The sequence below is a fragment of the Canis aureus genome, chromosome 2 (genome assembly GCF_053574225.1).
Source record: "Canis aureus isolate CA01 chromosome 2, VMU_Caureus_v.1.0, whole genome shotgun sequence".
Taxonomy (NCBI): domain Eukaryota; kingdom Metazoa; phylum Chordata; class Mammalia; order Carnivora; family Canidae; genus Canis; species Canis aureus.
The window spans coordinates 26207973-26223952 of record NC_135612.1 but is presented as its reverse complement, the minus strand read 5'-3'; the positions used below and the strand labels follow the sequence as shown (position 1 = coordinate 26223952).

Below are 15980 nucleotides of genomic sequence, written 5' to 3'. Positions count from 1 at the left end.
CAAGAGAAGGCCAAAATTAAGGCAATTCCTAGGTTTCCAGCTTGGTGAGTGGGTGAATAATGGTGCTACTAATTTATACATAGGGAATTCAGGAAAGGGGACAAGTCTGGGGAAATATCCAACATGTTGAATTTGAAGGCACTGATAGACATTGAGGTAGATCTGATCAACAGATATTTAGAAATATACATCAAGAATTTATTAGAGATTAGGACTAGAGATAAAACTTCAACTGACTACATTTCCATTTTATGCTAGAAAATGATCTAGTATTCTATTAGATCAAGCGAAAGATTTAACATCCCAAAACAAAGCTCACTACCCTCTAAACCTTTTCTTTTATATTTCTAGCTGAGTTTGTGTTATTACTATTCTCTCTGATACCTGGATTCAAAGACATGATATCACCCTCCCCTTTTTCTTTCTCTTTATCCCTAAATGTAAGGTCAGCAAATGTTTTTGATTCTATGTGTGAAATGCGTCCCCATCATTCCTTTGATTACCACTCTACCTCAGGTTCTGATAACATTTTATAAAGCCATTGCTATAATCTCCTAACTTCATTTCCCTATTACATCCATTTTATATATGGCTAAAATATAGCTCTCTTCCACACAGATGACACAGTTCAGATTTCTCTATTCAAAAGCCCTGACCACCTCATGGCCTTCATTTCCCCTTTATAGCTTTTTTTTTTTTTTTAAGATTTTATTTATTTATTCATGAGAGACACAGAGAGGCAGAGACACAGACAGAGGGAGAAGCAAGCTCCATGCAGGGAGCCCGATGTGGGACTCGATCCCAGGTCTCCAAGATCACACCCTGGGCTGAAGGTGGTGCTAAAGCGCGGAGCCACCCGGGCTGCCAGCTTTGTTGCCTTCTATGCCTTCCCAGACAATCTGTCCCCCTAGCTAATAATTTTTCTCCAAGCATTTCCTGCATTTCTTCTTTTATTTTTGTCCAAGCTTTTTTCCACCTCTAGTGTCCAAATTCTCCCAAAGTAATTAATCTCCTGCCCCTCTCCAGACGTCATACAAAATATCCATTAACATGAGCTGAAAGATGAAAATGCAGATATGGAAGATAAGCAAGATCAAGGAGCTAAAAGATCAGAATCATGGAATTAGAAGAATTCTTTGTCAGGTGAGAAAATTAAGGGCTATATATACTGTCTGGTTAAGCTAGACAGATAATTCAAGAGACGTGACCAATAAATTAAATATTCTGAAATATTCTGACTCCTAATGTCCATGACAGTGGTACTGTAGCAGGGAAGAGTAGAGTAGCTGGAGATTTTGGTTTCTTTTTAAAAAATGGTTAGTAGCATTTTTGTTAAGTAGCTTTCTTCAACTGCGAAGTTTAAAACTACCTTAGAAGCACTGGCTTACTAGAAACCTCCCCAAGAGGGCAATGACAAGACATTAGCTATGCCAGTGTAAAGTTGAAAATATTCTATTACTTTTTAGTGCTTTTAAAAAAAATGAGGATATATTTGTACAGATATTTGTATTTCCCTTGGGCTTAATCACTATGATAGACTATCATGTTTTTTTTTTTCTTAAAGGGATTTCTTCTTTGTTTTTACTGTCATATTAGGGAGTTGATAAATACAATGCTATATTGGATATTTGTAGCTTTTACTTAACCCCTCTTCTGCTAACAATTCCTTGAATTTTCTTTGGTGAACCATACCTCTTATTTTTCCATGTGGTTTGAGTGGGGCTTGGGGAGTGGGCCTGTGTGACCCTGACCAGACTGAAGAGCTTGTAACCTCAGGTCATAATTCACAAATGAGTGTATGACTCAAGCTAAACAAATCTAGTTCAGTTAGTTATTCCCAATTTCTGTGTTTAAGTGATAAAGCTTTGTGCTGAAATGAGATCTCTGAGGATATAAATCTGGACTTCCACACAGCCTTATTGTCAAGGAAAACAAAGGTAAGTGATAGAGACCAGGTCCTGATGACATTATCTGGACCCTTGGAATCAAATACGCCCTAAAACTAATTTATATCTGGACTTTTCAGATACATAATCCAGTGATATTCTCTCAACACGAGTCTGGTTGTTTGTCTATACCCTGTAATCAATTATCTCCAAAGACAATTGAGATACTTTCAATAAAAGTGCTTGCTACTTAATGATTAGAATGTACCATAAAAGTAAACCCAAGTTCACAGTTCCTTTGAAAGATATAAAAAAGGAACAATCATTGGTGGGTTTGTAAATAAATTTCCAAATAAGAATCTAAGGCCAATATTGTAATGCTCAGGTTGAAGGAAGTTAAAAGTAAAAATCATTCTTCTATTCTGAACTAAAAAAATGAATTTATCCTTAAAAATGTTTCTTCTAGGGATCCCTGGGTGGCGCAGCGGTTTGGCGCCTGCCTTTGGCCCAGGGCGCGATCCTGGAGATCCGGGATCGAATCCCACGTCGGGCTCCCGGTGCATGGAGCCTGCTTCTCCCTCTGCCTGTGTCTCTGCCTCTCTCTCTCTCTCTGTGTGACTATCATAAATAAATAAAAATTAAAAAAAAAATGTTTCTTCTATGTTCCATGTAAAAGGGTGCCAAAATTTTTTTCTGATTAAAATACTTTTACATGACACAACTGTGGACTGATAAAGATGAAGCAAATAAATAAATAATGTACATAATGTTAGGCAGATTTTTTGCTTTTAGAGAAGTGGAAAGTAGAAAGTCTAAAATAAACCCTGTGTTGGACTGAAACTGAAGCACTGGTATATACTCATGGTTTTAATACATATATTAGATACAGAAAGATATAGATGTGTATGGTTATGTGCATGAATATACATCTATATCCTAGTTATGTCGGTTGAGAGGCTCTAGAAGTCATATCACTCTGATGGGTTCTAAATATGACTCTTCACTAAAAGGAACCAGGGCTTCTTAAAGACATGGCTGTGTCAGGACTAGCACTGGGAAAATATTAGATGAGCCTCAAGTGTTCAAAGAATAATGGAACATGTCAAAAGGACAAATGATCCAGCTTGAAGGGGTTCCTACTGGCTAAATCTGGAATGATTTTAGCATCAAAAACCTATTGAATGAAATAAGAGTCCATAAGTACATCTGATATACATGAATGAATGGGTGGAGAAGAAAGAAAAACTCTTTGTTATAGTAGAGATTCAACTAAAAAATGGAGGAGGAAAAAAAAAAATGGAGAAGGAAAGACAGAATTAGAAATCAGCCATTTGGTAACCAACATAGCAAAAGACGATTTGGGCAAGAGTCATCAATGGATACTAGCAGACAAAATTATAAGGAAGAAGAGGATATTTACAGTCATTTCAGTGTAGGTTTCCACAAGTTAATAATTACAAGAGGAAAAACAGCAACTTTACAGTAGAGAAACCTGATAAGCACCACCATTAACTAAGGGATCAGAGTTAACTCTACAAGCAACAGGACAAATCACCATCACACACTTCCTAAAATAGTGCATTGAGAAAATCACAACATTCTACTTCTGTGGCATCCCTACCAAATATGTATTACCTGAATCTAATCATGAGGAAACATCAGAAAAAAACAAATTATAGCACATTCTACAAAATAACTGATTTGCATTTAACAAACCTGCAAGGTTAAGAAAGACAAAAAAAAAAAAAAGTTGAGAAGCTGTCCTAGATTAAAGACAAAAGACACAATGGATAAATGTGACAAGTGAACTGGGATTTTCTTTTGATACCAGGGACATTGCAAGGACAACTGGTGAAATCTGAGTGAGGTCTGCAGATTAGAAAATAGCATTTCATCAATGTTTATTTTCTAATTTTGATTTTTATTGTAGTAATGAAAGATAATGTATTTGCTTTTAGGAAATAGATACTGACGTATTTGGGGGTAAAGGATCATCATGTCAGCAACTCAAATACAGCTCAAGTGGTTCAGGATAAAACAGGTATATGCAGAGAGAAGAAATCATAAAGCAAATGTGGTATTACTTTAATACCTGGGAATCTGGGTGAAGGGCACATGGGAATTCTTTGAGCTACTCTTGCAACTCTACTATAAATCTGAAGTTATTTTGATGTAAACATTTAAAAGAATAAAAACCAGTATGTGAAACATATTTGGAAACAGCAAAAACAAAACAAACAACTACTTTAATATGGGGGCCTAAAGAGCCAGAGACTTACTGTACTGATACAAAATAAAAAGTGTTTGTAATTAAAAAACATGGACAAGAAGTCTTAGGAATTTGGAAATCAAAACAGTATAGATGAATTGTCACTAGGATATAATCAACAGTAATTAGGGGGAAAATCCCTCTTTAATACTTTTGGTTTGTTTCATGTAAGCCCTATGTTTTTGCCAGAAAGTCATCAGGTTTTTTATGATTTTTTTTTCTTGTTCTCAAAATGATTCCTTCTTCAGAGGACTGTTTTGTCTTTCTCAACTCAGGATGATGACCCCCTTTCTTTTTCTGAAGAGAAAGCTGGTGGCCTTTCCCATTTTTTCCCTACACACATTTCTTTGAGGGAGGGGGAGACAGATCCACATATGATAGACATTAACACAAGGGATTGTTTGCGACTCTATTACTTCACTGCATGTGTGCTGGTCAAATGGCCACTCACAAGGACCACTGCGTGGTGGTCTCATATGCACACCTCCTACCCTAATTCCTAGTGTTTCTCAGGGGCTAAAGTAATGCAGAGTGGCTGACTTGTTACAGTACACTCTCCTATCCCCAGTGCTCGGGTCCATGAAATTCTGAAGAGGTAGAGTACATAGAAACTAAAGGTCACCAGAATGCAAAACTTTCTCATTTCTGCCTTTATCCAATCCTCTTACCTGGACAATATAACTGCTCGGTACAATGCACCATTCTCAATACCAAATCCTGCTCACCTTCCTAGGCAGCTTTTGGGGGATAGAATCTCCAGGTGAGTGTGCAAAAGGAGATACTGCTGAAGGCAGACAGTGGTGTGAACTGCACTTGGCTGCCTGCAACAGGCATTAGAGGGATAGCTGGTAGAGCTGACCGTGAGGAAGAAGAATCTTATTTCTAGGTGGGAAGGCTTACATAGTTAAGGTGCACTATCGATGGTGCTTTTTATAATTCAGTTTAAACAGAAGTGCAGATCCTAGAAAGTCTTTCCAGATTCTGGCAATAGGAAGATTGTCACAGTTTTCAGTGTTATAAAAAATTGTTTTTTCCTGTATCTTTATGGATATTTTAATAGAGAGTTGAAAGAACTGTTATCTCGAGCTGCTAGCCAGATGCCATTTTAAAGTGAAATCCTGAATGAATTTGAAAGGCATATAGCAAGAAGCAAATAGAAATGTGACTTCTTCAAAAGTATAAAGCAAAAGAAAAGAATTTTAGAAGATAAAGATATTCACATTATAACATAATCTGGCAAAACAGTATTTTAGAAAGATTTGTTGAGATAAAATAGTACACTGAAGACACAAATGAAAGCAAGATCATCACTTCTCTCCATCCCAAATGCTATTTCAATTAGCTGTTGAAACTAAGAGACAGGAAGATAAATAGTTTTTTTCTCTAAATATATGAATTGCTTACTTAATTGAGAAGAAAGTGGGTCTGCCTCAGAATAGCAATGAGTTTAGGATGATTCCTCCTACACCACACATACTTCACCTTAAATTTTCTTGAAGTTTAAACTAACCTTGAATATTGGATCAGTTTCATGTTTATTTAACATTAAGGCCACTGCCCATCAATGAAGTTACCTCTGTGCATATTAGTAAAAGGCATCCCTGCTGGGCAGATACTCATAGACTTTCTAAGTAGAACACAAGCTATATTTTAATACCCTACTGACTCCCTTGAGTGAGGGAAACTTTGTGCAGTGCACACACTACACAAAATTACACAGCAGACCTCTCTCACATCCTGAAGAAACTCAGATTTCAAAATCAAGAAGGAAAAACATCACCAGGATTATTAAATTAAAATCATATTAATTTTAAGACTGAAAGCTTAGTTTTCAACTTGTGCATATATTTGTGATATTATTAAGAGAGAAAAAATATTTGTGCAGTCAAACGACTATCACAAAACATGTGAGGAAAGAGATACACAGACAGATGTGTAAAAATGTCAATTTAGCCAACAGGCACAGGACAAATATGTACCCGCTTCCTGGCATAGTAAGAGAGCAAACCTAGGTTTAACAGTACAATAAATATAATCATAATAACTCTGATGGAGATTGAGGTTATCTAGCAAAAGTGATTATTATAGTTATTTTAGAAGATCAAATCATTTTATGATAAATATATGTTACAATAAATATACGCTACTACAGTATACTTAAATCACATTTTGTTTTATTTTTGGAAGTCTGTAAATCTACATAGAATATATGCTTACATTAGATGATGATGTGAAAAAATCACATACAAAAATTATATTTAAAAATAATATATGCAAAATATATTTTTGAATGATTACTTTAAAGTTTTTTTTAGGATTTTATTTATTTATTCATGAGAGACACACAGAGAGAGGCAGAGACACAGGCAGAGGGAGAAGCAGGCTCCATGCAGGGAGCCCGATGTGGGACTCGATCCCAGGTCTCCAGGATCACACCCTGGGCTGAAGGTGGCACTAAACTGCTGAGCCACCCAGGCTGCCTGAATGATTACTTTTTAAAATAAGTTAATATAATCAATTGCAGGGCTTTCAAAAGCAACAAATTTTTGTTGTTAAATGCTACGAAGTGTAAAGAAAATTTTAAAATACATATACTCACTGAATTGGCATTTGTTGGATTTGGCCAAGGTCTACCACCACCTGGACCCCTATAAGACAATATGATAAATGAAATTTTAACCTATGCTTTGAATGTTTCACAATAAGCAATAACAAATCATGCAGGATAACATTTGCAGTTCAGTTACCATGCAGTTCTAGTTCAACACTGAAATTACTTTCTGTATTTTCATAGCTTTTTTAGTTCTTTTTTTTCTAAAGATTTACTTATTTATTTTTAAGAGAGAGAGAGGGAGAGCACATGAGTTGGGGAGGGGCTGAGAGAGAGGGAGAGAGAGAACCTCAAGCAGACTCTGCCCTCAGTGTGGAGCCAGATGCAGGGCTCTCAATCTCACAACCCTGAGATCATGACTTGTGCTGAAACAAAGTTGTACGCTTAACTGACTGAGCCGCCCAGGCGCCCTAGCTTTCTTACTTCTTAAATCAAAAGATTTGGTTCCTCCACAAAATAGTTTTCTTCCCAAATCAAACTACTTTGGGTAGGTCTAGTTTTAATTCAATTATTGTGATAAACACTAAAAGTGATAGTCACCTTTAAAAGTAAATATATGTATATATATCTGAATCATTATGAAAACACACTTATGACGCAAAAAGCATGAATTATAAAATAAACATAAACTATAATCCCATGACATAAATAAAAGTGCCACCAGTATCCCATTCAAAATTAAAATGAAATTACTTTAAAATATCAATATATGTAAAATGACTGCTCTTATTAAACTATAAATAAATAAACATACAGAAAAGGTGATTAAAGTGGACTCCTTTTAAAAAAACACATAGAATATCACAGAATATATATTGTGACTTTGTATGTTATTTTATATCAATCTATCTTTCAGTGCTACTGACAATTTAGTTACTTTTAAACAAGGGAATCACATTTCTTGTTTTCATAATTATAGTTTAAGACAGTGACCAGAGTAAATCCTGGGAAAATAGGAAGTAATCTTTCCTATTTCAACATATGTTGGTAAATTACTTCATTTTAGGGTGGTGGATAATGTTTTGTATTCTATAGCTTAGAAGGACATAAATCTTTTAAAACAAAATTAATGTCTAATTAAGTGAAAAAGGTCTCTTGTCCTCATGCTTTAGTATTAAGTATACCTGAATAAATACTGCTTGATAAAAAGTAGACCGCTATCAGCAAGTCCTCTGTAATTAGGGTCACTGAAAATTCCCTTTTCCCTCTAATTGCAGTAGAAAGTGGAAATTTTTAATTAAAAAAAAAGTCCCTGGATTCTTATTTTAGGGACCTTAAACTTGAAATTCTACATGTTAGATAGAAGCTCTCCAAGTTAGCTATATTACTTGGACAATTAAGAACTGTTTTTCATTTTGTTTTGGAATTCCCCAGGGATATAAATAGCAGGGAAGTACATGAAAATCTATCTTTGGGCTCTGTTAGGGTGCCCAAATACAACTTTCTCCAATTCTGCTTGAGGAATAAAGAAGAAAATAAGATGCCAGAGAGGAGTTAGTCAAAGTGTTGTGCACAGGGAAAAGGTTAGGGGTACTTGTACTGTCTCTGGAAAGTGGTGCCTCTTTAAGATGGTGATAATGATGATGATTTTTACAATTAACTACTGGAACACTTTAGAAAGATGATTTTACATATACAATTCAATCAATGTCCTCATGGACAGAAAGTGAGGTAAAACATAGGATATATATTGACAAGTTAAATATTTTACTTGTTTGATGTTAATCCACATCATTTATTTGATGCTAAATAAAATATAATAATGAAATTGGGAAATATTTATTTTAAAATAGCATAAAAATACTATATCCAAATCATGGCAAAAATTGGTACACAATGACGTTATGTCGATAATGATCTCATATAATTTTGTAGTATTATTATTATTTTAAGATTTTATTTTTATTTATTTGTGAGAGACACACACACAGAAAGGCAGAGACACAGGCAGAGGCAGAAGCGGCTCCATGCAGGGAGCCGGATGTAGGACTCGATCCCGGGACCCCAGGATCATGCCCTGGTATGAAGGCAGGCGCTAAACTGCTGAGCCACCCAGGTGTCCCTTGAAGTATTATGTTTAAAACAGCGTTGTTTGAATAAGATTAAATATAATATTTCACTTATTTAAAAAATCATTTAATGTTAGATTAACATGCCAAATTAAATGTTAAATAACTAAATATTTTACTTAAATAAATAATAGCATTAAATTAAATGTTAAATGTTACATTTATTATCAGTAACAATACCTTTATGCATTTCAATTATTTGATAGACACTAAGTTAGTCTCAGCACACTATGTATTTCATATTAAATTGCATTTTAATATGATAGGTTAAATATTAATAATTCTTATGGATAAGCTAAATTTCTTCCAATATTACCACTGAGTTTGAAAACATTTTAAGTTTCACAAATAGTGCTAAATAAAATGGGGGTTATATTAATGAACAGTTCTTTTAAAACAATTACTAATTTCAGAGGCACCTATATGGCTCAGTCAATTGAGGCGCCTAACTCTTGATTTTGGCTCAGGTCATGATCTCAGGGTTGTGGAATCTAGCCGCAAGTCAGTCCCCACACTTAGTAGGGACTCTACTTGAGATTTTCTCCCTCTCCCCCTCCTGCTCTCTCTTGTTTTATCTCTCTCTCACACAAATAAATAAATCTGAAGAAAAAAACAAACTTAAAAAAAAAAAGAACAATTCCTTAAGTGCAGTCATTCCCACTTCTTTTGAGGACCATCAGTATTATCAAGAAAGTAACCTACAAACTGTAACACAGGCGTTATTTTGAATGGAAATTTTTTTTAAAGATTTTATTTATTAATTCGTGAGAGACAGGGAGAGAGAGGCAGAGACATAGGCAGAAGAGGAAGCGGCTCCCTGTGGAGAGCCTGATGTGGGACTTGATCTCAGGACCCTGGGATCACAACCTGAGCTGAAGGCAGATGCTCAACCACTGAGCCACCCAGGTGCCCCTGAATGGAAATTTTTATATAGGTATAGTTTCAAGTAGAATCAGGGTAGCCTCATCTAAAAATAAAGTGAAAAACAGAATTTAAAAGAAGAATGTGTTTTTTGGTAAGGGTATACAGATATGATGAAATCAAAGCACTATGATTACTATAGAGAAAAATTCTCTTTTGTAATACATTTTATTTAAAAATAATAACTACCCAAATTTTATCATTCTATAGGATAACAGGAAGATCTAGATCCTTTGAAATCCTTTGTCCTCTTAGTTTCTATAAAATACCAACATATACAAATTTGAATTAGGAATGTTGTAATGCTGAATCCTAAATTCTTTGGAAATTTGTAAAAATGTAGTTTATTTATTGTTTTTATTTTTTTAAAGATTCATTTATTTGAGAGAGAGGGAGGGAGTGGAGGCAAGGGGCAGAGAGAGGGAGGAAGAGAACCTCAAGCAGACTCCACTGAACACATAGCCCAATGCAGAGCTTAATCTCATGACCCTGAGATCATGACCCGAGCTGAACTCAAGAGTGGGATGCCTGACTGAGCCACTCAGGCACCCCTAAAAACGTATTTAATTTAGAAATATAGTTTCTCTAAAAAATTATCTATAATGAATTTGAAAATATTTACATTGTGGCTATAGTTTTAAATTATACTTTAAATTACTGAAACATATTAAAAATATAGTAACAGAGAAACATTAAAAGCATAGTTTTATTTTAATTTTGGATGACACTACATATAATTTATCCTGAGTTTAGAGCATGGAAATGTAAAAATTATATTAGAATAAGCATTTTCTCTGGAGGCAACCAATATTTCTTTATTAACATGACCAAACTTTTGTTCCAAATAGTTTGCCAGTTAGAATACAGTATTTAATTACTTCAGTGAGCACAGTTGGATATTATTTTTAATTATCATTATACTTTCATGGTAAACAAGAAAAAGAGACAACCTAAAGAAAACTCATCCAGATATGATTCTCTGGCAGTTCCACCTGACCCCAAAACACAAATATCTTAGACTGTTAAAGTCATAGTTAAAATAACACTATTCCAATGCTTTTTCCTTTAATTTTTAAGTTACCCAACATATAAAAAAGTGAAGAAAGCACAAATGCCAGTTAGAAATACTTATTTGCCATAACAGAGTAAGATTTAGTATCTTTCTCTTAAAGATACTAAATTATGAAGTGAATTTCAATGAAGTTTACTCTATTGAGTACAATGGACAAAATACATTTTAATTTTTCATGTCTCTTTAAATTCACTCTCTTTTTGTTGGGGCCAATATCAACACAATAATTTGCTCTGGTTGGATCTTCCATACTTCAGAACTTCCTTGTTAGAAGGAAATCTTTACAAATGTAAATAAGGAAATATTTACAATTTCATTGTTCCTTAAGAATATCCTAATTTAGAGAAAACTGGAAATTATGTAAGACTGCAAGTAAAAGTCAAGTAACAAATAATGGAAACCTGAATCTGTAAGGTTTAAAGGTTCTTTAAAAACCAGAAATTGTATGAACAGTGCAATATTATGTAATAAAAAATATTTTATAGCATCTTGGTATATTTAAATGAGAAACCCAAATTCAAATATCAACAAAATGATCATATTAAGAATTTGAGCTATATTTTTAGTGTTTATAATCTAGGGAATTTAATGTACCCATTAAATGTTTATGTTTATCTGTTTAAGTGTATGTGAGAAAGAAACTAGACAATTTTATGCAGCTGAATCTCTTAATGGTTACATAAAAATAGCTTTTTTCTCTATACTAATAAAAATAGGTTGATCTAAAGTTGACCACGTAGCCAATTATAGTGAAATGTAATATACAAAATGATTAGATACAGTCTTAATATTTAATGATAAATCTAGATTGATCATAATGTTCAAAGTGTATACCTCCTATGTCTATACACAGTATTCTAAATTATATTCCCTGAAAGCTGTTGCATTTTAAAGTCAGAATCTCAGGTAGATAAATTTTATATATATCTAAATCCTATTGGTAAGAGTTACAGCGTTTGATATAAGCATAAAATATCACTTCTTTTTGTAACAACCATTAATAAAGGCTAAGCCTTTAAGGGATTTACGAAAAGTCAGACTTCATGTCTACCCATTTTTACTTTAAAAGTGAAAAGATGTGATAGGAAAATTTGACCTACTTTTTCCCCCTTGTTCTGTTAGTTTTGAGTCTGGCTCATACCCACTTATTAACCTATTTTCTATTTTAGGCAAAATTACTTTCCATGAAAATGGATTCAGAAACTCACAAAAATCCCTATCTATATCAAAAGAGCTTATCTCATTATATCTTCAATGCCATTAAGTGATGGCAGAGTTATCTAATTTGATATGTAAATAACCAAAACATGGACAAATGGGAAAATATATTAGAGGTAACTACCCACAACCTTATATGGAACAGCCTCATTATTTCTGGTAAGCTTTCTTTAGGCCACATCATGGAATTGATCCTTTAGTAAATTAATGAAAGTCACGAATAAGCACCTGGTGTAGGTGGAACTTTGGGGGCAAGTTAGCTAATGAAAAATAAATAAAAATTCCTTAATGGCCGGTATTATTTTGGGTATTTAGAAATGACTCTCTTTGGGCTTCAAAGGCCTTTTCGGTAAAAAAGCAAACCAAAACAACCAAAAAAGTGTTAGTTTGCTCCTTATCCAAGCATATCCATCTTAGTTTTCAAACAAAAATTCACCCTGTATTATGGCAAGTTCTTTAATATAGAAGATACTACCAGAGAGAATTCTTGCTGGGTTAAAAGTGGTCCCAACAAAGCAAAAGTAAAGACTCAGAATGAAAAACTTTCAGGGATTAATATATATCTGTGAAAATGAAGTTAGTAGCAATTGTCTGCTTCTATGGAGTTAAGTCTCCATCTTGGTGCCAGCATCTCTTTATAGTTTTATACAGACTATATATGGAGACTATGTGCTTATTTATAAAAGACTAATTTTTTATTAAATAAAGGAAACATAAAAGTGTGGCTAAAGGTTGGCATTTGGCATCTGAAAACGGAAAAAATTAAAAGTTGCAGGGGAAGGAAGAAAACAGAGTTTGTTGTAAAAATGAAGCAAACACTACAGCCCATGTTTAGTTCATTTACACTAGTTTCATCTTATACTACACAGAAATTGAGAAGTTCAAATTGTATTACAAATTAGTGGGATTTTAAGAAGACAGAAAATAGAACACTGAACAGGATAACATAGCATTTTGCTTACATGTTCATTCCAGGCATTCCGGGGCCACCTAAAGCATTCAGGGGGGGTCTCATTGCACCTCCATAGTTCTGTAATGATAACCAAGGGTCAGACTACCACAAAACAAAAAAACAAAACCAAAGAGGAGGGGGGAAAGAAAGGAGAGCAGGTTAATGATTTCCCTACATAACTCCTGACTGGATAAGGCCTGTGCAATTCATTCTCTGAAGGGTCCACTCTTGGACTATTGCTTCTATCTTAATAATTACTTTGGTCTGTGTCTTTTTAAGAACTACATAACTAGGTAAGATCATCGGGGCATGTTAAATGGTTACGATATAGTTGCAATTAAAATATCAACATATCCTTATGAATTTCCTAATGTCTGTACCACAGAAAACTTTTTCAAATAAAACATTTTGTAAATCCAAAACTGTTTTTAAAGAACAGACTTAGCCAGCATGTTTGAAATTTCCAGACCAAGAACAATTACATAAAGCCTGAAGGAAAAAAAACCCAACAGGTGAACCCAACATAAGAAAGTTGAATGCAAACTTCGGTTCACAAAATATTATGTCCCATAGAGAGATGTCCTAATATACAAATACACAACAATATATGGAAATGAAAATACACTTAAAATATGTATACACAAATTATATTAATAGGCTTCTGTCAATATCTCTTACATACATTCAAAGGAGAAAAACATTTTAATGTTTTAACATGCATGTCATATTAGCTTACTTTAGTTTCCATTACGGCCAAAAGATTGATTTTAACATCCTCATGTTAATATATTTTGACACTATCAACTGTTTTTATGCTTGGCTTTCTGACAGCACTATTCCTCTAACTTTTCTCATTTGCACTTTTTCAATTTCTGTTGTTGGCTCCTTTTCTTTTGCTAACTCTTTAAATGTTTTTCTCCAAGTTCTAGCTGTAGCATTCTTTTTAATAAATACATATTTATGGGTAATCTCATCTGCCACTACTAGTTCAGCAACTATTTAGGAATCCTGAAGGTTTTATATTTGGTTGTGTCATCTCTCCTAAGCTCCTAGATGACCCCTATGTTGAACATCACTTGGATTGTTTCCATCTGGACTCTGCCTCATCTTCAACATATCTAAAAGTAAACTCAATGTTCTCTTCTCACAACTGCATTCTTCATATCGCCTCCATATTTCCTCAGTCACTTCTGTGGCATCGCCCGCCACACAACAGTCCAGGCTAGGAACCTCTGGGAGTTCAGTGATGTCTCTTCTTGTTATTTCAATTCCTGCACCCAGGCAGTTATCAAGGTCTCTTGATTCTACCTGTGAAATAGCTCTTGGAGTAGCACTTTCCTTCATATCACTAATCTTTTTGTTTACTGATACTAATGTACTGTCCTCATTGGTCTCTCTGACTTAACCTTTCCGCCTCCCAATCTATACTTCATGCTGCCTCCAGAACTATGGCTTCTAAAACTCAGTCCTATTTGTGTCACCTAGAAGCCATGATGACCACACTGGCTAACAAATACCTACTCCTCAGCATGGCTCTATGATGGCATTCAGGGTTCAGTCCTAACCTGTATTTCTTGTACACATTTCCTGTAATCTTTACCTTCTTTCCCTACTCTCAGCTACACCCTCCAGCCTACTGGATTTCTTGTGGTTCAGAAACACGCAGTATACTTTTTCACTCATGGTAACTCTTACTGTGGCCTCCTGTGTAGTAGGTGCTAAGATGACAAGGAAATATTCAATGAGTCTATTAATTCCAGAGTGTAGCCACAGTATATAAATAAATTACTAGTTACATGCTCCTCTCATTGTTTATTTACTTTCAGGAAATCTTATTTAAACATCCCAATTGTATGTGCTAAAGGATAGAATGGCTTCTATCCATAGTTGAGTCATTAAAAGGACAGTTACTTCCCTTAACTTCTGGGTCAAGCATGGCAATGGCAGCAGCAATATTAGCAAGAAGTCTCTGAGAAGAAAGTTAGCCACTGGAAACAAAATCTGGATGGTGATGTATAATAAAAATGCTTCAAAAGAAAAGTCTCCTTTCATTTTTGGTTTTAGAAGATCTGTTTCATTTTATCAAGGAAAATATTAGTTTTCTTTATAGCTCTGGACATAGAAAGACATTGGTTTGAACTTCTGTTGCCACTGCCCCATTTCCTCTGCCCTCTTTGGATATGTGTGATCATGGGCCAATCATTCCCCAATGATTAGTTCAACCTAATTTCCTTATCTGTAAAGTGATATCATGTCCTTTACTAGCTTGTTGGAGGATAAAGCAAAGTTATATAAAATACTATCGTTGTGTTTGGTGCATTAAAAGCATGATAATTGGTGCTCAAAAATTGTAGCTGCTAACTCTTTCTTGTCACCAATAATAATGGACCAACTTATATGAGTCCTCTTCTCATCAGCTTCCCTGAGCCTTCAACCCTCGCAGAATTACATGCTTGTTTATGTACTGATTCCCTGACAGAGTATGCATATTTCTTTTCTAGATTTTTTCTACTGCATAATACTTTTTCTTTACATATTTGTGTCTCCTGCTAAACAATAAGTACCTTGAAGGTAGGATCTGTTTTACTTATCTTGGTATATCCAGTGCTCAAGTGTCATGGGAAATTAGTAAGAAATTATCCAATACATAATTTGATAGGTTTACAAAATATTTCCATTTTGTGAATAATCTGAAGCAAAAGAAAACAGGAAGATAAGAAAGAATAACAACTGCCTTTCCAAGTGATATCAACAAAGGCAGAATGGGAAGAGCTAATTTAGAATCACTGAATTTTAAAGCGGATGGCAGCTATATAATTCCATCTGGCTTAATCTCTTTCCCAATGCAATGTTCCTGACAAAATGGCTGTTCAGATTCTGCTTGGAAAGTTTATAAAGAGTTTTCCCATGATTGGGCAGTTTACTTTCTAGAAAGTTCTTCCCTTTACTGAGCCAAATTCTACCTCTCTTAAATTTGAAATA

The 15980-nt window shown here is 34.5% G+C and overlaps 1 protein-coding gene across 11 annotated transcripts in view; it reads right to left on the bottom strand.

Annotated features, from left to right (window-relative positions):
* The window catches only part of SSBP2 (single stranded DNA binding protein 2), a 308559-nt gene that overhangs the window by 29964 nt on the left and 262615 nt on the right, over positions 1–15980 (bottom strand). For 9 of the 11 annotated variants that reach the window (XM_077866330.1, XM_077866340.1, XM_077866290.1 and 6 more), the window contains 2 exons: positions 13009–13100; positions 6755–6803 (listed from right to left, as the gene is read on the bottom strand). In XM_077866330.1, coding sequence (XP_077722456.1) covers positions 6755–6803; positions 13009–13100 — 141 coding nt within the window. The remainder of the gene's footprint in view (positions 1–6754; positions 6804–13008; positions 13101–15980) is intronic. The other 2 variants (XM_077866322.1, XM_077866297.1) reach the window with 1 other exon arrangement.